The sequence below is a fragment of the Ylistrum balloti genome, unplaced genomic scaffold, assembly GCF_031769215.1.
Source record: "Ylistrum balloti isolate Yb309-2 unplaced genomic scaffold, AGI_CSIRO_Ybal_v1 Utg370450, whole genome shotgun sequence".
Lineage (NCBI taxonomy): Eukaryota > Metazoa > Mollusca > Bivalvia > Pectinida > Pectinidae > Ylistrum > Ylistrum balloti.
Window position 1 is genome coordinate 256,874 of NW_026782299.1, and position 26,613 is coordinate 283,486.

General features: G+C 33.8%; 1 protein-coding gene across 1 annotated transcript; it reads right to left on the reverse strand.

Annotated features, from left to right (window-relative positions):
• Positions 1 to 63: 63 nt before the first annotated feature.
• LOC132554921 (UBX domain-containing protein 8-like) lies at positions 64 to 26,500 on the reverse strand. Its single transcript, XM_060219251.1, has 7 exons — positions 26,186 to 26,500; positions 25,133 to 25,261; positions 24,794 to 24,879; positions 19,300 to 19,419; positions 6,503 to 6,634; positions 5,519 to 5,635; positions 64 to 1,899 (listed from the first exon to the last, which is right to left on the reverse strand). The coding sequence occupies exons 1-7, from the start codon at positions 26,247 to 26,249 to the stop codon at positions 1,726 to 1,728; spliced, it is 822 nt and encodes a 273-aa protein (XP_060075234.1). The 5' UTR covers positions 26,250 to 26,500; the 3' UTR covers positions 64 to 1,725.
• Positions 26,501 to 26,613: the final 113 nt, after the last annotated feature.

A 26,613-nucleotide genomic window follows, 5' to 3' on the forward strand; every position in this document is an offset into this window, starting at 1 on the left:
ATATGCTGGGACAGCACTGAGGATCCGTAGTCAATATTTCATAAACAAAAAACAAAATTGTATTTAATTTTAATGACAAAACCAGACATAAATTTAATATCAAACTTAATTAATATCATCAACATTTAGAAAGTGAAACAGAGGTAAATGAGATATAATTTAGTTGTATATGAAATAAAGCAGCATAAATAATTATATAACTACAGCACAACATCATTTTTAATGATATATGTACTGTATCAATAACAAGTTCTACAACTATATCATCTCCATATCAACCAGTAACAGGAGTAGATCTATAATATCTAACAAAATAGCCCTGAAACCTGAACATTAATTGTTTGTTTAAATTATCCAATGGCAGTTGATCTCATTTTCAAAGTGACAGTCCTACATTTCTTTTCAAGTCAAAGAAATTTAAGATTAGAATGATTTTAAAGTATAAAACTTAATGACATGAAGAAGAGGTGTCAACAAATTAAGCCTATCACTACAAATAGCAAAGCACCATGAAAAAACAGGAGGCTCATGGGCCTTAATGGTCATCTGACTACAAAAACATTCCGCAGGAAGAAGGGCTAATTTTTTCTACTTTGAATGAAATCTTACTGAGAAGATGTTTCCATGATGCAGTTGATAGTTTTGATGAGGAGTAGGTAACTGTAACAAGTGTTACCTATTTTTGACAGTAAATCTGGAGCTCAATCCTAAAGGTAAAAGACACTAGAAATAGGTGTTGTACAGGAAAATCAGGATTGCGCAATCATGTTTTAACATGGCCATCCTGGCTGCCATATCAAAGTTTTGACAAGGTTGACAAACAACAACACTTTGTTGGCTAACTTTCCTTAACATTCCCACCAATGTTTAGCTCAATGGCACCAGCGGAACAGGAGAAAACATTTTTGAAAGATGGTGGCCATGGCATCAAAATGGCCACGCTGGATGCCGTATCAACGTTTTGACAAGGTCGAAAAATAACAGGTCAGATGATAAGTACATGCTGACCACTGGACCAAGAGAAGTCAAGTCCTTACCGTCAGTATATTACAGCTTCTAACTCTAGGCAATATGAGTAAATAAGTATAACTGACCCCTGGACCAAGACCAGTCATCTGATATCTTAATAACTCACTCTGTGTTTTTAAATATAAGTTAAAGTTTCCTGTTACCAAATTTTGTAGCTCTGCTACCATAATGACTTCAGATCAGGTATGAGGATTGTAACATATCTAACACTTAACTTATCAATTTTCAGTTCAAGTGCACTGTATACATAAGTTCCCCACTACTGACCTTGTCAATTACAGCTGTAAGTCGCACACTGTATTACACTAGTACTGTTACTTACCTCTTTTACCTCTTCAATTCTTGATGTAAGTCACACTTTGACACCCTAGTACCCCTAAAGACCTCATCAATTACAGCAGTAAGTCATAAATTATAATCCTCTAGTACCCCTACTGACTTCATCAATTACAGCAGTAAGTCACAAATTATAATACTCTAGTACCCCTACTGACTTCATCAATTACAGCAGTAAGTCACAAATTATAATACTCTAGTACCCCTACTGACTTCATCAATTACAGCAGTAAGTCACAAATTATAATACTCTAGTACCCCTACTGACCTCATCAATTACAGCTGTAAGTCACAAATTATAATCCTGTAGTACCCCTACTGACCTCATACATAATGCATACAACTCACACTTTCATATAATCATTCATCAGAGTCCCAGTCTTTCTCTTCAACATTTAGTGTTATCCTAGTCTTGATTCCCATGTCTGCGAGAGTTACTTCCCTTTGGTCTGACAAGGACTGACGTGGGTAGGTTGTTACTAGTGTGTATTTCTTCTGGTGGAAGCCGATGTAAGTCATGTAGTCCAGTACATGCTGTAAAAATGTAAAGACAATTATGTTACGGCTGGTAAACAATACAATAATACACAGCATATCTTTGTTATAGATAAAGGAATAATTGAACACAATTTTGTGTTAAAGTCTGAACTGTGAAAACAATGCTGGGTTGTATGTAATGAAAGCATCTGCTGAAGATGACATGGATAACTTTGTTGAATTATAGGTACAACAGGAACTGTCTGATATTATGTAGAAGATCTGTCACATATTGACAATTATTCAACTGATGCCATCATATGGCCGACACATTCTATAAACACAAGTATAAGTTGTAGATATGTTAACCTAATTGTTTATACATGCTCACTCATGTTACTTAATTGTATGTTAAAACATGTTGAAATAATGTCTAACTCATACATAGCCTACAACAATGTTTTACGGAGGATCAGGAAAGAATGGTGAAGGATGTATAGTCCTCATTATGGAGTGCTTCTCCTGTCTCCTGTACACAGCACAATGTTAAATCAATGAAGTCCTCCTGTCTCCTGTACACAGCACAATGTTAAATCAATGAAGTCCTCCTGTCTCTATTAGTACACAGCACAATGTTAAATCAATGAAGTCCTCCTGTCTCTATTAGTACACAGCACAATGTCAAATCAATGAAGTCCTCCTGTCTCTATTAGTACACAGCACAATGTCAAATCGATGAAGTCCTCCTGTCTCTATTAGTACACAGCACAATGTTAAATCAATGAAGTCCTGTCTCTATTAGTACACAGCACAATGTCAAATCAATGAAGTCCTCCTGTCTCTATTAGTACACAGCACAATGTCAAATCGATGAAGTCCTCCTGTCTCTATTAGTACACAGCACAATGTCAAATCAATGAAGTCCTCCTGTCTCTATTAGTACACAGCACAATGTCAAATCAATGAAGTCCTCCTGTCTCTATTAGTACACAGCACAATGTCAAATCAATGAAGTCCTCCTGTCTCTATTAGTACACAGCACAATGTTAAATCAATGAAGTCCTCCTAACACTGGAGGACAGTTAGAAGGCATTTGTCTCAGCCTTACTGGATTCTCCATCTCTTGGATAACATTGACTACTGATGGGTTCCTCATGTGAACCCCATGTGATGAAGCTCCCCTTAACACTGCCTATTAGCCATTATACTGTAGCTGTTTAGTAAGTTCTGTGGTCATCCAGAACACATTTTAGATTCATTCTAGAATAGTAATATGTATACGTTCCACTTGTTTTGAATACAATGTGTATGGAAAAGAAATTAAAATGCTACTTTCTGCATATTAAGTTATCATATGTCGCCATAAATTCTGCAAATCAGTAATGTGTGACAGGGCCTTACTCTTACTGAATCTGTCTTAAGAGATCTGATAAACTAACCCATGACTTTTAATTCCACATCCTGTTGGATTAGATTGATGCAAATGTACGAGTACAGAGAAAAATAGAATACTGACGAGTGTCCTAACAGCAACTGAACCCAAGTCTCCACTGTCATAATCCATATCTATCGATTCTGACGAGTGTCTTAACAGCAACTGAACTGGAGTCTCCACTGTCATAATCCATATCTATCAATTTTGATGAGTGTCTTAACAGCAACTGAACCGAAGTCTCCACTGTCATAACCTATATCTATCAACTCGGTCAGAAAAGCATGCTCGGTCAGTTGAGACCATTTTTAACATCATATGTTCCTTTTCATTAGCTGAGTGACGGAGACTATATTTAGCACTTTAAAAGACTCACAAACCTGCTTCTTTGATCAGCGAAGTGAAAGATACCATAAATTGCTATCCATAATGACTCCAAGCTCCTTTATCATGAGTAGTGGGGGTCCTAAAGGAGCATATTACATTTTGAATAGGATTTCATTTCAATATGGTCAGCATTCATATCAATAGGTTTGTCAACATTCATTTTGGGTTATGATGTTTGAAAGTTTGTGATCACTATTTCACAAGAGCTACTATCTAGAGTCTATGTAGTGCTTGCCATGTTTCAAGTATGAGTATGATCCAATGCTACAGTTGAAACTTGTTGTCTCAAAATCACTTGAGTCGAAATTCAGTTTGAGTCGAAATAATTTTCAAGTCCCAATTTTTTTCCTTCTATCTCTTTGTAACTTTAGTTCGGATGACTCGAATTTCATTGAGTCGAAGTGATTTTTCAGTCCCTTCAGTTGTAAAGCAAGAAGTACGGTCTTTTTGATGAAATCTGATTTCCACAATTCCGAGAGAAACTAGTTTTAAGCTTGTTTACCAAAGGATTGTGATCGTGACTTTGTTATCAAAAGCAAATTTTTATTTCGTTTTATTGTCATTCAGTAAAATATATGATGTATATGTGCTTGGTCAGTAAGGGTATTGTGAGTACAAATGCATTTGATTAGAGTTGTTGGATAGCATCGTAGCTCGATAATTACCAGGTTTAAATGTTAGTGTCATAGTCAAGGGATCCAATCCAGAGATTAATGTATTTCAATATATATATATATATATATATATATACAAAATTCAATTTTTTTCATGTACCCATTTTTCAACTCTCTTAAATATATAAACTTACCACATTTATAAGATTGCTTACATTTTCTTGACATTATTTCCAAAAAATAAAAGAATAAAAAAACAGACGAGCCCTATGTTTATCAAGGATCTAAATTCATTGCTGTTCTCATATAATCTAAACAGAAACAATTCTTAGACATTTGGGAGTGGAATTGGGCAAAATATAGGATGGTCCTGCAAAGTCCTGTATAATGACATATTGCACGATCAACAGAAATTGATAAATTTTGACCTATGAATTGTAAATGTTGTTGACGGGTCAGGAAGCATGATATACACTACAGCCATACTGCTGTATATTGACCTGCGTCCACCAACAGATGTCCTTACTTGTCTTGGGACAACTGTACTTCTGACCACCATTTTATGTTATGTAGACTATATCTTGGTGTATAAATAGACATGTAGATACACAATGATCTTTATCTCTAGCACGGTCATATACTAGGAACAGTTCATGGTTCCAGTTAGTCACCTTCACCTCACTTCAGCAGTTTTCAATATTTACATGTGTATTTTGCTGTCTCATTCATTTCATTGAAATTTTCATTTAATTTCATAGTGTATTGCATCCAATTTAAGATAATTAGTAATTTTTATCATAATGACATTGCATTGTTTGAGTGTAAGGACTGGCTCAACAGCTGGAGAACCTATTTCAGCGCTCTCATTATTCCTGATCTAAAACTGCAACATTGCATTTCCTAACATCACCTAACATCAGCATAGACAGTATTCGGGTTATCACTGAATAACATTTCAATATTCAAGAAATGTAAAGTAACATTTATGCATCTTTCACATTTAAGTAAAGACACAAGAATGTGTTTTTTGTACAATGTAACGCTGCCTGACGTCAGAGTTGATGCTATTTTTGAGCTTTGTACAATAATTATGGAATTTCATCTGCTGATTTCTAAGTCTAACTTCAGGGGATAGGTGGTCATAAACTTGGCCAATAAAAATTGATTGTTTCAAGCATCATTTTATTCTATAATAATAATCCTGATATGTAAGCTGAATTATTTAAATATAAATATCATTTACCTGTATGGTATCAATATGTTTGAATCTTCTCTGTCGTATATCTCCAAGTGGCGTACGCAACATCACCAATACACAGTTTTGAGCTCCATCTGGTGGTTCATCTGGGAGTTGAATCTTCTACAATTTACAGTTATAAAATCAAGAAATAAAGTATGACAAAGATGAAAGTGTGACTCTACAATTTCTCTGGGCATGTTACAAGTAAATATTTACCATTTTATGGCATTCCTAGAATGTAACCTTACCAAAGACATTACCACTGATGAACAGATAACGATGTAGGAATATTGAAGAAATATAAACAGATTGATGGTTTCTCTCTTATAACAAGATGAGAACTGAAAATGATAAAGCTGACAAGCTAACATCAAATTTGCCGTTATTCTGTTGGCATTCATATGCCAATGATTGCCAACTGAAATCGGTTCAATAAGTAGTGGTGACATCTCAAAACAGGACTTAAAGAGAACAAGGGTCTTGCAAAACTCACCACGCTCTTGGGTAATGAAGTTGAAATCTTTTTGAGAAGGATAGATGGAAGCCCATCAACTTCGTTGAGCAGGTTATAATCATGATATTTCTTCACATGAATATTTCATTCATAGGTTTGTAATTTGGAAAGTATTTGAGATATATGTGAAAAATATGAAATGATTTTTATGTCTAGATCTCTGGACTTATCCAATCCCAACAGTCATCTTTTAAACACTAAACCTCTCCAACTGAATTCCAGACTGCCTTTTAACCAATAAAGCTGGGATTTTTTGTTTTTAACTTAATTTACCGTATTTCACTCCTACAACCTTAAGTGGGTCAAGGTCAAATACCTGAGAATACTTGACAGCCAGTCTTCAGCATATTTTGGCCAAATATAGTGGCTCTTTGCCCCTTGTTTATTCATGTGATGGTGACATTGGATGGATTCTATTGAAAACATTAACTTACCATGTAATTCTTCTGAATAGATTCCTTAACTTTTTGTACCTTTTTCTTGCGTCTCTGTAGTTCCTGCCTAGCTGCCTGCAGTACCTCTTCATTAATACTCTCTCGTATAATACGATGACGGGCAGCTCGTTCTGTAGGACATTCTTCTTCAGTATCGAGTTTTATTTCTCCCTGAAAAACATCACATATACTTCTGCTCCATTATCAAAAGTATTTTTTAACAATTCATCTAGATTTTTTTTTTATTCTACATATCTAAAATGACAACAAAAAAAAAGAAAAGAAAAGAAAAACACTAAATTTTTTTTTTTTTTTAATTTTGCGTGAAGGTTCCCTTTGATTTAGATCTGAGATGTATCATAATGCCAAAATGGCTGACAGGTTACCATCTTGGAGTAGACAATTCAACTTTGTTATACTGCTATTTCTAGGAGAGAGCTGGATGGTTTAGGTCACACAATGCTTGTTGAAATAACAGGTAAAGTGCCATAATATAAGAAATACCCTCATTAATATAACAACAGGTCACAAATTAATGTGATATTGCCATACTATTTTCCCAACCGTCTCTGTGATTAAAGTAAGCCAAGTGTCAAGACTACTCTTTACAATGTACTTATTTGGCAATGCATACTGTAGTTACAAATGTACCGCTATAACAATCACAAACTGTATAAAACTGATACAACAGGAAAACATCCGGGGTAATGATTGGGCAGCAGTCATTATGACTACACATAGTGTCTAGATCCACCGGATGTACACCAGAACTCCCCATGTGGCGACAAAACTTTCCAGACTATCAGAGAAATATTACTAGCAATAGGACTATTCCATTCCCAAACTGTACATGTTGTCGATAGCTCATCAGAAAAAATATGGAAAACTACATTACTTTTCGGTATTACCACTCTGGTCAATAGTCTGATAGACTGTCTTAGTTTGAAAGACAATTTCAGAAACAGCAAATACAAAACTTGCATGGAATCTATCAAAATCAAATTCAATAATGTGTGCAAAAATCTGGGAAGATGCATGCCCCAATCTCACTTTGGAAAATAAATACTTACGGTTTAACATAGAATCATGTCAAATACTAGAAGGCCAAGAGCATGAATTGCTGTGGACAAGGATTTTCTAAAAATAGTAACAGTGACCTTGACCATGTAACCCTGCATTTTGAACAGAAGTTGCTAAAGCACTGAAACTGCTTTTCTAAAATACCTTATTATTACAATCACTAAGTCTCTAATGACTGTCAATCTACAACTCTGAGGGCCAAAAATATCCACTTTAAATGTCCTTCAATGACTTGTTATGAACCAACAAAACAGCCTACTCCCCAACATAACAAGCCTACTCCCCAAAATAACAAGCCTACTCACCCCCAACATAACAAGCCTACTCCCCAACATAACATTTACCTCAGACTTACAGATCTTTCTTAATATCTAATATTATGACAGATTCTATTTCCAATGCAATTTTTTTCCAATTCAGATCAAAATCTTGTATCTTGTAACTTATCACTGCAATATCATTGAAAATGTTTTCCAGTCCTAGTCATTCAGCTTAATTTCTGACACATTTTCACAATAAAGATGGTCGTTTAATTAAAGCAATGTTCGTCATGGTGATGTCATGTTTGCATACCATATGTACAAGTGGCACACTGAAGTAAAATATACTGGGACAGGAAACGTTGCAGAATCAGGTATATTGTTTGTTTGCTAGAGTTATATTACCCTTGAATAGCCAGGGTAATTATAAGATGGGATCTTCTTGCGCACCTAACCACGCACCTCACATCTTCACTTGAGGATAGGGAGGTCAACAGTATAAGAATTTAAACCTGTATATACTATATTGTTACATGCCATACCAATGAACCTGTCCATCGGCAATATTGGGCTACATAGGACAATATTAACATGAAATGTATCAACATATCAGTATTTAGAGTGTTTTTTGAAGAAACACTTCTCTGTTCATGATTCTTGATGATAGAAATGACATGTTGTTTACGCTGCCCCTTTACAATGGTTAAGTGCTGCGTAATCTTTTAGGACTTTAGTATAACAAGCATACTGATTGTTCAAGGAATACATCGTCCCCAAAAATAGAAACAGTAACCTTGACCTTTACCCAACAACCCTGAAACTCAACTTTGTCCCAGATAATTTGATGCTTTATAAGTGTATGATGCTTGATGAAAATCTTTCAAGAATGAAGTTGCTAGAATACTGACAATGATATTTAAATAATTATGTACCCCCAACTTTGAAATTCTGACATGTTCTTCTAATCACCTGAGTAATTACAATGGTAATCTCACCAGAGGTACAATGACACCTTGTACAATGTAAGATGTTTATAAGTAAATGTATGTCACCTGTGATAAGGATAAAATAATCTGTAAACACATTGAATGTAGGTCACCTTTGATAATCTGAAGTGATAACCTACTGTAGTAGGGCTGAGGGCTATCCTATAAGAAAGTGCATCATACTATTTCTCAATCTTGAGTACCTGTTACTGTAACAGATTAATCATTGTAATTGTTACATCTGCCGATATGATGAATGGAAAGTGATTTTTCTTGGTTTCTGCAGTAACATGAAAACTTTCAGAAGTTGAGGTGAGATTTACAGCAGACCAGAAATGTGATTGAATTAAACAATTATGCAAATACATAAAGTGCATTAAAACAATATTTCTGAATATAAGAAATATATACGAATGTAATGAAACATGAATAGCAATTACTGCTATTGTAAAACTGAAACCATACCTTGCAAAAAAACAAAACAAAACAAAAATAAAAAGCAAAAAAAAAAATTAGATCCTTTACCTGACAACTGAAGAATGAAAGTACTGACCTAAAATGTTCTCATAAATTATCTCAAAAACACAGTGAAGAATTTCACATCAAGGTGTTCATTTTTCTTAAATAAAGATAAATATCCCATTAAAATTGTAACTCTGAGTCCTTCTCAGGATGATTATATCAGGAATTCTATAGTTTTCAAAAGACATTGAACAATAAATCATAATGTTAGTGAACTATATATATTATAATTAACTAATAATTACCTACAAGAGATCCCTCATAGATATTGGGGCTCACCATGGGTTCTATGTATGACTGATCTTTTTTCTACTTTTCCCTTCTTTCCTCTTTATCACTTAACAACAAGGGAATCATACATATGAAATTTAAGAAAGAACTTTCTCTGAAATAGCAATAACAAACTTCATACAACAAAATTAAAAGATGGTCTCTCGTCAGCCATTTTATCACTTTGAACAGAACTGAATGGGCACAACTCATGACCAAGGGGAACATACATATTAACTTTGAAAAATATGATTTTATTACTTCAAGGAAAAGCAACAATTTAGCTGTCAACATCCAAGATGGTTGCCTGTCAACCATTTTGATTCACTGATCAATTTCAAAATTAAAAGTGCACAACTGGGGACAATAGGGAACATATACATAAAGTTTGATAAAGGAGAAAAAAAGCACTTATAATGATACTTTACAGGTAAATGATGAACCATGGATGAAGGGTGATTTGAACAGCCAACAATTATAAAGATACTTTACAGATAAATGATGAACCATGAATGAAGGGTGATGTGAACAGCCAACAATTATAAAGATACACTACAGATAAATGATGAACCATGGATGAAGGGTGATTTGAACAGCCAACAATTATAAAGATACACTACAGATAAATGATGAATCATGGATGAAGGGTGATTTGAACAGCCAACAATTATAAAGATACACTACAGATAAATGATGAACCATGGATGAAGGGTGATTTGAACAGCCAACAATTATAAAGATACACTACAGATAAATGATGAATCATGGATGAAGGGTGATTTGAACAGCCAACAATTATAAAGATACACTACAGATAAATGATGAACCATGGATGAAGGGTGATTTGAACAGCCAACAATTATAAAGATACACTACAGATAAATGATGAACCATGGATGAAGGGTGATTTGAACAGCCAACAATTATAAAGGTACTTTACAGATAAATGATGAAAGGGTGATTTGAACAGCCCACAAACTGTTATACAGGAACTGATAGACCTAATATACAGTATTACGTCACTGCTGTTTAGCAAGTCAGTCATTCGGCCAGTTTTTACATTACCTTTGTTCTGAATTCTGATTTATTTCTATATAAGAACTTTAACATTCAACTTCATCTTTATGAATCCTACATGATAAACAGGATTAAAAGCTGTGAGTATCCTCTGTTCAGGCCAGTCTTTACAACAACCCATACGGTAGGCATAGCTACACGTCCACAGCATGGTGACTTTTCCGACTGGTCTAAAAAATGTTACATTATCCAGTTGCCTGTAGAAATGTAGAATCTATATGTTGGCAATTTGAAAGAAAATGTTTGAGGAAGGGCGAACACCTCCATTAACTACTGACACGTAAACTGTATACCATAATTACAAGAGTTTCTCATTATATGCAAACAAACTGTATTTGGTCCGAAGATAAATACACAATTGGTGTTTGTGAGTGACGAAGAAACATTGAAGTAAGATGAGACATGTCAGCTAAACATGTAGTTTATTACAAAAACATACCTATATCTTGATTTTTAAAAATTTTTGTTTCATTTTTATACAGTTGTATTACAACAATGTTTAGGTTCTATTTATAAATCTGATTCCCCCGTTTACACCTGTAACTGGGATTGGTCTCCAATCTGATCTTAACTTTATTTCATATCATGATGCCCTAAGCCCAAGATATTCATGTACAAAAATCTTATCCAGGGTCAAAATTGGCATCCATCTTTTAATTCAAATTTCACAACACAATTTACATACACTACTTTCACTATAGAAAACGCCTATCTCCCTGTAGTGTCAAACATGTAGCATGATACAAAAGAATGCGTTCAACACAGTAAACAAGCTTTAGTGTGAGACGGTAACATTTAAGCTGTTGTTGGGACTCCAGGTAAAAAAAAAACCTGTGTAGTTATAAATGGAAAACCTGTTATAATCCTTATGAGAAATATGATGAAATCAACAAAACAGCTGTGTAGTACTCCATATATATACATATTACCAAAGATAAGCTGCAATTGGTATTTAAAATGTCATATGCAGAAATGTGATGATTTTGTTACGAGATGATGAAATCCAAATAATGAATGGCCTTTTGTGAAGTCATAGTTAACATCTATCAAATTAATTCAGACAACTACAAGACAAGAGCTTCAATGAGATTCAGGCCAAAAATTGTGCATTCTTTTACTAACAAATTATTTATAAACAGTTAACAGGGAAATTGTGTAATGCTTTCACAACTTATGTACTGTTGTGTGACATATAAAACTAAAACCTTGAATCTACTGATAGTTACTTTACAGACTTAATAATGAGTCATTTATTAAAGGCATCAATATGATTTAATCAATCCATCATAAATATGTAACAATAACAAGATATCTATTTTTTAATTCATTGGTTTTCCTGCAGGTAGATCCTAAACAGCTGCTGATTGAACTAGCATGATATACCAAGTGATTTTTAACACACCGATTTAGGGTGTGTCACAGCAACAGATTTCTGATTCGTTGAAAAGGATCTTTAGATAAACTTTGTCAAGGTGAAGGGCACAACTTGTCTGGTTCACCTACCTACCTGTACAAGATAGGTGTGCCAAAATGCAGGGTGATGATTGGTTAGAAATTGACAAATGTAGTCATATCAGGTTATACGTAAATATATCTACACTGAGAAAGCTTAACCAGTGGTAAACACACGTAAGGATATTTCAAATTCCTGTTGATTGTTTTTGTTGACTGTTTAATTAGTTAATGAACTATGCAACATTCAGATCAAATGAAATGTAAATTAAATCAATGTCCATAAAAACTGGTCACTGTACAACTTCAAACACTTAATGTTTCTCGCCTATATTTAGGAGAAATACTTGAATGACATTTCCCTTATATAATGCTACCACGAAGCAGCGAAACTTGTCAGTTAATAACATCAGTCATGTGACTATTATGGGGATGGCTACATACACTAGCCAAAATGGTTGTTCAATCAATCATACTTTAGGTAACAAATATCCCCAATTAGAAAAAGTGTAATAAATGTGTACAAAAAAGGGTAAAACAACAGAAGAAAATGTAGCCATTGAGCTTTGTTGACATGGCATTTATAGTGAGTGTAAATGACACAGCTTTGCAGGCCATTACGCCTTCTTTGTTGCAAGATATTACATCACCCACTTATGAGCTCATTTTTTTGGTGTCAAGAAATCTGACTTCTGTAAAGTTTAACAAAAAATTAATGGAATGAACCCATCATTGTGTTCTGGTTTCTGACATGACACAAATAGAGCAATGAGTAATTAAGTGTAACTTCATTCAATGATCAGATTGAAGATCATGAGTAAAATACCAGATCAATGATAAAAATATCACTAATGAGAAATGGACTGTTGACTGTAAAAATGAATTCTCTAAGCAGCAGTACAATGATCCAGGTGGATAGGCACTGTGTAGTCATTCAATCGTCTCCAAGATTGTACGCTTAATTAGTTTTGAAAAGGTATACATATGCAAAGCACGTTTGAAATTTGATGCAGATAATCGTAACACTAACTCCCCTTGACATGTTATTTATAATAAATCCAACAGAAAAAATCACCTGTGTCACCAAATATAGCATACCTAACAGAATTGCTCCAACAAAGAAAAAAATAGGTAAATGTGTTAATGTAACACAGGGAATTTCATAAAAGTAGAACAAAATACTAAGTTTTATTCAGAATGCCAGACCTAAGCTGACAAGTTATTTCCTGGGATACTATGATCGGTATACAACCAGGACAAAACAATTACTCTAGTTAAATAGCCAGCATCAGTCACATTTGTTAATGTCTTAATTACAATGACATACACTGATAAACTGAATAAATGTTCTGCCCCACAAAGTGGTATCAATTTAATGATAGTGTTCACCGAGTTCTGTCAACGACAGGTCACCTAGTTATTCTACTTAGAATGACATAAAGACAAACAACTCTTTGTTTCCAAACATGCTGACTCATGTTACCAGAAATTGCTGAACACATTAACAAATAACACATTGTGATCCAATAACACACATGTGACTCCAATAAACACAGCTTTTACACCCCAATAACACAATCAAAACTCCAATAACACACATGCTGAACTTTTAATCCAATAACACATCATAGCTGAACTTATACACTCCAATAACACAAATGTTCATAAACACATGTGGAATTTAACACTCCAATAACACATTATAACACAACATTGGTGAACTTTACACTCCAATAACACATCATAGCTGAACTTTTACACTCCAATAACACATCATAGGTGAACTTTTACACTCCAATAACACATGATAGCTGAACTTATACACTCCAATAACACATCATAGGTGAACTTTTACACTCCAATAACACATCAAAGCTGAACTTATACTCTCCAATAACACATCATAGCTGAACTTTAACACTCCAATAACACAATAACACATCATAGGTGAACTTTTACACTCCAATAACACATCATAGCTGAACTTATACACTCCAATAACACATCATAGGTGAACTTTTACACTCCAATAACACATCATAGCTGAACTTATACACTCCAATAACACATCATAGGTGAACTTTTACACTCCAATAACACATCATAGCTGAACTTATACACTCCAATAACACATCATAGGTGAACTTTTACACTCCAATAACACATCATAGCTGAACTTATACACTCCAATAACACATCATAGGTGAACTTTTACACTCCAATAACACATCATAGCTGAACTTTAACACTCCAATAACACATCATAGGTGAACTTTTACACTCCAATAACACATCATAGCTGAACTTATACACTCCAATAACACATCATAGGTGAACTTTTACACTCCAATAACACATCATAGGTGAACTTTTACACTCCAATAACACATCATAGCTGAACTTATACACTCCAATAACACATCATAGGTGAACTTTTACACTCCAATAACACATCAAAGCTGAACTTATACTCTCCAATAACACATCATAGCTGAACTTTAACACTCCAATAACACAATAACACATCATAGGTGAACTTTTACACTCCAATAACACATCATAGGTGAACTTTTACACTCCAATAACACATCATAGCTGAACTTTTACACTCCAATAACACATCATAGGTGAACATTTACACTCCAATAACACATCATAGTTGATCTTTACACTCCAATAACACATCATAGTTGATCTTTTACACTCCAATAACACATCATAGCTGAACTTTAACACTCCAATAACACATCATAGGTGAACTTTTACACTCCAATTGCACATCATAGGTGAACATTTACACTCCAATAACACATCATAGCTGAACTTTTACACTCCAATGACACATCATAGGTGAACATTTACACTCCAATAACACATCATAGCTGAACTTATACACTCCAATAACACATCATAGCTGAACTTTTACACTCCAATAACACATCATAGCTGAACTTATACACTCCAATAACACATCATAGGTGAACTTTTACACTCCAATAACACATCATAGTTGAACTCTTACACTCCAATAACACATCATAGCTGAACTGTTTTCACCAATAACAAAGGTTTGGTGTGAATTTTTCCTTGAAGCATTGTTTGTGATTGCCTTACCTTAAGTTCGGAGTCAGGTGAGGTTAATTGGCCCATTTACCATCATAACCGATTTTAATACAGCAATCATTTGTGATTGACCAAGTTTTATGCCAGATGAGGTTAGTTTGGTCTGTGTTCAAATATAATTGATGTGAAGACATGGATCATTTTTGCATGAATGCTTCATCAAAATACCATTTTTTCAACTTTTTGAAAGACATGATAATTATTCTCAAGAAGATCTTGCCATTCAGAAATCATTTATGGAACAAACCTTTTCATTGTAAGTAAATTTTCTTTATCATTTGCTTTTTCCTTCTAAAGATATTGCAAGCTAAGAGAGGCTGAATGCATTTTAAAATCAAACTACACTCATAGGTCATACTTTTTAGAAATGTTTCCTTTGATTCAACTTTATTGAATAGTTCATAACAGTGAACTACTTTTTTTATCAGAGATATGTATACAAACAGAGCACAGAACAATAGTTTTTAAACAACAAAAAATATGAAAATAACTCAAGCTTTGTTGAATGTTTAACTAGAAAGCTAAATATAGATGATACAACACATAATATTATGATTCCAAACAATCATATTCATCGTCACACATTACCTATTCATTCTTTTTCAGTACTTTTAACAATGAATTAATTTTTACAATGAGAGTACTACAAGCCTACAAGCCAATATCAGTCCCCTAAATCCAGTCAAATGTGATCAAAGGGCCAAACTGTTTACTGTGTTTATATCAATAAAATATTCTGAATGGAATACCCAAGATGGTTGCCTGTCAGACATTTTGTTTTGCTGATCAGTCCTGAAATCAAGTGCACAACAAAGGCAAATCTGAGAAAGATCCACCAAGTACTTCTCTAGAAAAAGTGATAACTTTTGTTTTTGAAAACCAAGATAACCACCTAATAGCCTTTTTGTTTATCACATCAGTCCCAAAATCAAAAGGGCACAACTCTGAATCAAGGGAAACCTACATATGATATTTGAGAAACATCAATTCTGTACTCCTCAAGAAATAGCATTTTAACAAATTTTCATATCTAAGATGACTGCTATCTAAAAATCGAAGGTACACATCAAGTGCCCAAGGGCAACTTATATACAGTATTTGAGAAAGATCCATTCTGTAATTCTCAAGAAATAGAGATAACAAATTTTCATAATCAAAATCCAAGATGGCTGCCTATCAACCATTTTAATTTGAGGGTTTTTCAAGTAAACCCAATCTTCATGATGTAATAATTACCATAACTTTAGTATACAAATACGGTACTTGCACCTATCTTTGTAGTCCAAAAACAAAAGATTAGAAAATCCCACCCTCCCTACATTTCAACAAAGACACAGAATGATCTCCCTTCCTCTTTCCTTTTTGTCTGATGGCTGACATGTTTCAGTTTTTTGCTTAGTTGGCGTTGTATATACACATCTGCCCTTTATTTACGTTTATTTGGTGTGCTTTATTGTTTTTGTGCTAATTTTCAGCTGCTTCCTTCCTCCACATGTCCGAGTGGAGTGCTGCGTGATTCACCAATGCGGTTTTACCGTTGGCTTTTTTGTTTGTTTTGTCAGCCATGTTTTCAGCTTTTGGCCTTTTGCTAGCATCATTTATGCTGCTTTTTCTTCCTCATAGCTCATAGATCCATTCAGCTTAATAAGAAACAGTCAGATGGAGGATCATGCAACAAGTGCAATAAAATAATCATTGCCAACCAGGGATTTCATATTTCATTCCAAGCTTAGGTTCTATATAGTCAAACATAACAAACCTTACAGGCTTGTATCACTATCTTTTTCATATGACCTTAAAAAATAGGCCTGAGTGATGCCCCCTCAGGAATATTCAGAAAAACAAACAGATGATGAGTCTGAGTACTAGCCGGTATACATAAAAATCTATGCAGTATCAGAAACTGAACTGTGTCCAGGTTTAAACAATGCAAATTTATCAGGTACCTGTATCAGGTTCTCCTGACTCACAATTTTAATGAACAAATTAATATAAACTACATGTCTGAAAGAAGTACCAAATTGTGTAGGCTTACGGTCAAAATTCAGAGTGACGACATCCGTCTCTTTTCTAGTTACATAGTTATTTGGCAAGGTGGGGATTAAATCTGCATTATCATTTGGTAATGTTTTATTCCTTAGTCATTCTAGATACACCTGCATTGTTCATCTAAGTATTGCAACTATTACAGCAGGTAAGCTGTGAGTTGTTATCACCAGGAACCGTGGTAAATACCTAAGAACTGAGTTGTTTAAAACAGGATCCAAATTCATGGCACATCCCCTTACAGAGTAAGTACAAAAACGAAATCCCTGTTAGTCAACATGCCTATGTGACTTCAATAAAGAATGATAAAGAAACAAAAAATGTTAAATAAGGATCTGAAATGAGAGATATTTCAGAGATTGGATATTAGAGAACAAGCTAAAAAGTAAACAACGGGTCAGTGGTATGGTTAGATGTTTTGGTTATTTGAAAATTCTATATTTACGTGGGTTAACCTCCAGTGACCTTGAAATTGAGTTAAAGTCATTTATCTGAATATGATACTGACTCAATTTCTTGACTCATTGCTGCTAAATTATTCAGAAGTATTTGTTCAAAGAATTAAGTGTACACCAGATGCATCAATATGACATTAATATTTGCCCTTCATGCATGTGGGTTAAGTGTTAACTGTGGAAGTTCATGTAATCATGAAAGGAATAAAGAGATGATGGGACAATATCCATCTGACAGATATCTGTCTTTTGATACAGGTTTCTTACAGGTGTTTAAAAAAATTCTTAATATCATCCTTAGTCAAACTTGGGTTTTACTGCCTTAACATATTAAAATATTTCAAAATTCATATTTCTGGTTTCATAGGACATAAAGTACAACTTGTTGACAGACATATGACAACCATTATCTGTCAGGTTTACACCATACTCCATTCGTTAACTCACATCAATAGGAACAGTCAACTGTATATAGCCACCAGGGGGAACAGGGTGAGGCAATAAATAAAGCTGAGTTTAATTAGGACAGGTAAAGCCTTCAATAGGCAGGTATATAAATAAATGTTGTTAATTCCACAATAACAACGCCAGCCATTGCTTTAGTTGTGATCACTTAATACAATCATTTATGCAACATTTTCCATACTTATCCGATCAAGTCATAAAACATTCAATTTTTCAGTGTATGTATACCAACAAGCTCAATGTAGACATAGGAGATCAACCTCATCCATTTCAAAGTGATAATAGTAAGTTTTATCCGGTACTCCAAATAGGTATGAAACATGCCTGTTTGTTCCAAGCTTAAACCTTCAACCATAAAGAATAAAGAGACTCATTATCAATAAGAAAGAGTCGTTTGAAAGGTCGATATTGGTCTATCTCTGTATCTCTGCCCAAAGTGGGGCCAAACCTCTTAAACAAAGGATGGTCTTGTTCACATTTCCTTAAAAACCTTTACTTAGTATGGAAGGAGATTTTGATAGAAAAGACAATCAAATTACTGATATATCATAATAATGAAGCATCGTTATAGGTTGATGATAGGCTGCTACAGACAAAGGCCTTACCACAATACTTATGTCAAAATTCAACAGACATTATAAAATACAGGACCACTATCAACAAGTCCTTTTTTTGAAATCTTATCAACGACAGGATAACTGAAATCAAGTTCAATTTGTCTCATTTAATGGCAGCTTAACTGAATTTGTATGAACTAGAATAAGAGAATGACATACATAAACAGGTGATTTCCCCAGTAAGATAGAACAACAGCTGCAAACAATAGCAGATTAACTGCATTCATAATGAATTCATGGAGATAATAAATTCTTATTGAGTTCTGTAAGATTTATTATATAGATTCAATTTATCTGTTAATGTATATTTGATCCAAATTTTTACAACGATATCAAAACAGAATATATAATACAAAAACAATTCTATATGCCTTAATAACATGTATGTTTTTAGACCAGATTAGGATACATTAGTTGAATTGGATTCATGGGAAATGGGAATATTCTGAAAAAGTTGTGAAACAATATAAACATATCACTTACCCCTAGGACTTGTCCTTCCCCTTTCCAGGCAGGACCCATAAATTTGTAGTACTCTTCTTCTTTTCGTTGTTTCTTAGCTTCTTCTCTAGGTCTGAGGATACGATCTTTGTAATTTTCAGCCTACAGATAAAAGTTTGTGCATCTTAAGAAAAAAAAAAACCAAGATAAGTAGGAGATATGTCCCCCCTCTCCCCCTCCCCCTACTCCACTTCCTGGTTCTATTTCTACATATATTATACATAAGGTTTTTATTATATTTCATAAGTAAAGAGGTCAAGTGTGAACCTTGACCTTAAAGCTTGACCAATAAGTACCAAAATTTAATCACATGTAGAACTTTACAGTGTGATATTACGGTGTGAATATGAACTTAATTTTCTGGAAGGTCATGAAATATCTTGTACAACGTGTTTCATGGTGACCTTTATGTCTTCACATATACAAGACTTAAAGCTATAACACTGTATAAATGTTTGTTGGAAAATATTAACTTATTTTACATGAGGGACTTTCAAAGCTTATCAGATTTAAGTCATTCATGCGGATCTCAAACTGTATAGACCTTCACACCAGCAACCTTCTCATGAATACCATCACCAATGGACTTCGGGATCATTCATAAATACTTAAACCCTATAAACACGATAGTTGGAACTCAAATTTCCCTTATACAACTGAACAAGTGAGCTGAATTATTGTAACACGTTAACTTAAGAACAAAATTTTCACAATTATAACATGAAAACTTTGCCATCAAACTGTATTTTCAAGATATCTTTTAGTTTCATTTTGATATGTCATTTATAAACATCATAATTATTATCATTTATTTGTGTGAAATAATGTTTTTGTTAATAAAAGAGGAACTCTGTTTAAACATCTTGATGATGAGTATGACATGACTTTATCACTCAATGTTATAGGTGTATAGCACAAATCTCCTGGTAAGATTCTTTCATAACTTTCTACAACTGATCTTAGTGAATGTAAATCAATTCTACTGTAGAACTGTCTACCACAGAAAATTGTACTAGTAGATCACTACCCAGAGAGGTTACTAAGTAATAGTATGCGAATTCTGAAATAAAATTTCAAAAGAAAGTGTAATCTCACTCAAGAGGTATGGTACAAGAAATGGTGCAATATTATCCAGTTTTAAAACAGGAAGCTAGTAGTGTGCATCTGCCAACCCCCAACTTACCAGCTCTATTTCTATACTGATCAAGCTAAAAGTCAATTCTCTCTAACTAGAAACTATAAGATGACCATATTCCTATGTACAATTTAAACCTGCCACACAAAATCCCCTCCATCCCCCTTATATATGATTTTGCTAATGAATGCCACATCAACCAAGGTTCTCTAGGTCCAATGAAGTCTCTCATTGTCTGATAGCACTAAGTGGTCTACAGCATGAAATGAAAAAGCCTTAACTTTGGATCAAACCTGCTCATCACCATTTCAATCAAGCTAAAGCAAGTCCTACTGGCACAAATCTTAGAAGGCATATGTATTTTTGTCGAAACATTTTAATCTAGCAACATAACATTATCTTCTAATGCAAACTGTAAAAACAGTTTTTCTAACAATTTGAAACATTTATACAAAACAAATCACAAATAAGTTCATAAAAATAAGATAAAAAACTTTTCTCTGATATCTTCACAAAGTAATATACTTAGGTAAAATGTTCTTTATCATCTATCATTATGGAAGAGTTTTTATCTTACTTTCATATTGATCTTTCTCAGCACTCAATGACAAAAACTAAATCAAACATTTCTTCAACAAAAATTCAAAATCCCACAAAAAAACATGTTCCAGTGAATATAATGATAGTACTTAATCATAGTTATTCACTCTGATATGTAACTATTAATTACAAGGAAAAATATTCAAAGGAATATCATATAAATTTTCAATGGGTTTGTGGAAAATACCATGTGACTGAAGGTTTGCTTTGTTTGCCTGTAAACAGCCAGGGTCATACAACAGGCCTGTCACATGATTTCCAGAGCATAAGGGTAAAGTATCTTTCTCAATGACATAACAATGAAGTATATACATGTGTAGTCAGTACATACAACCAGTATATCAACACCTAATAGTTCCCAAGAGACATACTGAAGATATGGATTGACCAGCTCATGCATGCCATTGTTAAATCTAAACTGGTTTTCAGATAATTAATACATATATATGTGCAATTATACAATGCTTGAAGCAAGGAATGTTATAACTACATTTAAAAAATGCTTTTTGATGTAAAAATAATTTTCTATAAATGTGAAATGAAAGTAATACATGAAAAGAAAATTTCATTCAGTGATAAAGAATTTTAATGAGATATAGATTCGGCTCAGAGATTGAGCACTTGTATGCCAAGAATTTGATGTTTTACATTTTTGTTTCATGAACAAATGTAAACAAATGATGTATTATCCTCACATGGAATGACTTTCTAAATAATCTTTTTTCTTTATAGACTCTGTGCAAGCTTTTAAGTTTTCAAGGTAGAAGTTCAGAAACGTCTTCCACTAAATAAAAATGATTTTAATTACTAGTTAGTAACTGTGGATAACTTCTTTAAAAATTTGTGAATGAAAAAGCATTCATACACACCCAATAATTATATTTGCAAGTCACATATCAATCCCAGTGGTATAGAACATCCTGTTAGAATAACGGGATGTGTTGACTGTCACTTTATCATTTGTATACGTAAATATCCAGGATGTTTCTACTTGAGTAACACAGGATAGTACAGATATTCAATCAGCTATTTACTGTTGCAATCCTTTAGGCTGTAAAAAATATGTTATCTTACATGTCTCATCATTTGTATGAACCTTGACAATGATTTTTAAATCAAGAGACACCAAGGCCTGTATAACTCCTCTTTTCTTACATTGCCCGGTTTACTGGGTTTATACATCACCCCCATGAAAGGGCAGGGGGGCTACATGTATTTTAAAAGTAGTACTTTGAACTTGTGTACTTAAATCCTACAAACATTGATAAAGTGAAATTATCGGTAACTAATCTCTCCTGGCATGATAAGTACCCAGGTAGAGAGATATGTAGTGTAATAATAACACACTGATATAGATATGTTGTAAGCAATGATAGCATTTGTATCAGGTAGATTTACTGAGCATCCTACACATTATGTGATGAAAAATACTTCTCAAACTCCAATTCAATGCAACTAAAGCAAAATATGAACAAAATAAAGTCTTACAAGGAGAACACTGACACAATACAAGTAAAAGAAGACAAGGTATACATTGGAAATGTCTCCTCTTCATCAACCAAAGCCACCAAGTAATCTTGGTCAATGAAATTATATGAGTCACATTTCCAAATGAGAAAAAGGTGAACAATGATAGAACCACAATACTAATGAGAGTCAAACACATCATACATTTGAAAAACAACAGGCCAGAAAAGTACAGGAAGACAGGGCCAGTCAAAGGAATCCATTAAAAAACACCAAATCAATGGACTCTTTGCACTGGTTGGAAAGGTCGACATGTGCCATATTTGGCAGTTGTGGGTGAAGGCTACTGATAAACAGTTGAATGTATGAGACCACAAACCCATAATCCTCTCTGATAGTAAACAATTAACATCCTGAAAAAATGTATCAAAACTGAAAAACATACTGTAATGACAGATCAAAAGCCTGGAAAACTATTGTGGGCTAAAAATAGTAACTGTAATGTGTCATGGTATCTATGTTTTATAAAGGTAATTCTGACAAAAATCACTTTCAAATAAACTTTAAAAGCAGTGTTGTCTTAAGGATAACATAAACAGCTGTGAAGAGGTCATTCCTCTATGAAATGTGAAGGTCATATATAAACTTGGAAATCATTTCCAGAGATAAGATAACTTGGTCAGAAACATTTAGCCACGTGTCAGCCTGATAAGATTAAAACTGTCACTTACTGAAAACAGAATTGAAATTCTTTTTAAAGACTGATGCTTTGTCATTGATTACTACAATTGATACACTAATTACAACTACACAGGATTTGTCTGATGAATGTGACAGTGAAATCATCACTACACTTATCTATTGACCACCCGAAAACAATATTAAAAAATATATGACACAAGTTTTATTGACAATTACTAGATAATTTGTTTACAGTTTATACCCATAGTGCATTAAAAACCGTATAAAAGATCAAATAAAATTTTAAGCAAACACTTAATTCAATATCTGAAATTTGAAATGGCAGCCATATTGAATTTGTATTGAATGATATTCATTACTATAACAAGCCATACCAGTTCTTCAGCAGAAGTTACCTAAAAAAGTTTTGATAACTTGCCCATGATATTATTGAAGATCACTTTCATTTTTCATGTTTCAAATTGAAATTTCTTTGTAAAATATTAAATCCACATTTCATAAAAACAGTTCTAGTAATTGTTTAACCAACAAAGCACAGAAATGTGGCATTGTCTCTGAATCTACTATATTTTCCGGGTTATAAACTGTGGCTTTTTCCCTTGGTGATTGGACATGCGACTTATGTGTGGAACAAATAAAAAAAAATCACTAAAATCCAGCCCTGCAGGTTATTCTCCAGTGCAGTTTATATTTCTGAAAATATGGTAAAAGAATTTGTCATGATCTGAAGACATTCTTAATATTGTTAAAAACAACTGTTTACTTCTGTTTCTGAAAGGTGTGGAATGGCTGCTGACAATGTGGTCTTCCTAATGGATGAGTGAAGAAATTAATTGGCCTACTGCAATTACAGTTACTTGGACTAGCAGGGGTTGCATATTAATTAAGAACAGTGATAAAAACTAAAAAAGACAGGAATGTGAACATGTGACAATGATATAGGTATTGCAGGTAAATAATTAAGTACTGAAAGGGCATCCAACCAGGAAAATTGTATTCGTTTGAAATTTTTGTGGCCATAACTATGAAAATTTTAAAGTAATCTCACAAGTCATTTGACAAATACATAGTACCTTCACATCAATGAATGTAGGTATCAGATTGTACTCCCCAGTGATCCCCATCAAGATGCTAGGCACATAGTTGTCATTTTAATCTAAAGAAACATAGTAAATTAAGCTAAAAATTATACCGATGGATGGTAGGATACTTTTCTCTAAAAAAACTTGGTCAAGTTTGTGATGGATTGAAACTGTAAGCATGAAATGAATAAGAGCGAAATTCCCCATAAATACAGAGAGACCTCTTGGCTGTGTTTCTCTTAATTATGACATCACATCTGGTCCATGGCAGAGTTTCGGTCTGATTAGCTGTCTATAGACAGGTGAAAATGGACAGACACAATCATCAATAAAATATAAAGCTTTACTACTAATTTTAGTTGGGATTTCAACTTGTTTATCTCACAAAATGAGATCTTTTAAATATAACAATGCACTCAGAATGATCTCTAAAAACTAATATCTTTGTCACAAAGAAGCACAAAAAAGATCTCTAAACACAAATATTTACCTTCTGCAAATGATCCTGTTGTATTTGGGATCTAGCATCATCCTTTAGAACTTTTAGCTTTGAAAGTTTATCTTCCTCATTTTCATCTGTAAAGAAGTATAGATATAAGACAAACTAGCTGTAATCCATTTCAAATATGTATATTGTTATGATTTTAGATTTGTATTTCAAGAATTGTCATCAGTCTTTTTCAGTTAGTAACCAAGTACCGGTAATGGAGAACTGATAAATTAAGTAATCACCATTTCTCACTATGAAAGTGTTGTCTTCATTCTGATTTGAACATTTGTTTGTTCTGATCTGTTCCATTAATAACAATCCATTTAAAAGGACACTTACTCTCAGTTGGTGACGTCATCCATCTCTTGAACCATATTGACATTCTTGACCAAAGACATTGGATTAAGAAAGTCACAATTCCTAAAGCTATGAGACTTTTAATCACGGTCTTAAATAATGTAGCAGGATCTGAAACAAAAAGCATGGCAAATATCAATCACTAAAATTCCAGTTCCCAGACACCTGGAACAATAAAATACACATTTTTACTTGTGTTTAGTATGCTTCATCAGCATAGCTCTCATGTCAAAGTTCTCCCAAAGCTAAAATCAAGTGAGAATATCATTAGAAATGACTAGTACATTCCTCTATTTTGAGTTCATATATAGACAATGAAAGATTCAAGAGCTGATAATGAATATTGTGTAACAGAGAGGAGTAATGAAAAACACCTACGATTGCTGGAGTTCAAACTAGCAACCCTTCAATCTCTAGCAAGACACTCCACCACTCGACTAAACAGGAAATTCCCACTAGCTGATGCTAGTAAGGTGACCTCTACAGTGAACTTCTACACTACTCCCTCCTTCACAAAATCTTCAACCCCAAAGGCAACCACCCATGTTCAATATTTCCAAGGAAGCATCTCAGTCTTATATACAAAAACATGTAACTTCTACTCTTAGAGTGGTCAGTGGCACCAAATGTAATAGGAAGTACATTGTAGTCATGAAAAACATTATGCCCCGAGCTAGGTTCAGACTAGGGACTCTTTGCACTCTAACTGGATACTCTACAGTTCAACTAAAGGGAAATTCCCACTCACTGATGCCAGTAAGGTGGCTTGTACACTGAACTTCTACATTTGTACTTCTACAGTGTATCTCTGATTATGTATTGTAAGAATGATAGGGCGTTTTTGTAGTACACTCTACTAAGCGATATTTATTTTGTTGTGTTTTGGCCGAATTTTTTTTATATTTTACCACTGCCATGAAAGTAAAATCATCTATATTACAATTATAGGAGTTACCAATGGTCTCAAGAAAGACAACTCCTTGACTTAGGGTCACATGTATTGACAGGTGGAAGAAACACAATCGTTTGTCTAACCTGTTCGGAAATAAATCAAACATCCAAATGCTGACATGCCAATAATTAATATCCCGTAAGCCATATCGAATTAGTTCTCGTTAGTGTCACCTCCGATGAAATGACGTGTCTGTTTTTTGTTATTGGCTATCAAATCGTTTCTAAGAAAAATAGTCGTCTGCTGTTGTAGGCCTGTCTGAAGGTTCGGCATACAGTGGTTGTTCGGTCTGTGATTCTGACCATATCATCTTTTTATAAACAAAGTAACTAATGAATACGTCAATTTGTTTGTTTATAAATATAAACAATAAAACGTTCATACATTTTAACCCAAAATTTACACTAAAATGTGAATTTCCCTTCCGGAAGTCAATAGTCTACGCATACGGAACTCTCCAGACGTGGAGGTGCAGATTATAGAATCCAATGAAAATCCGAGCTTGGTGTCA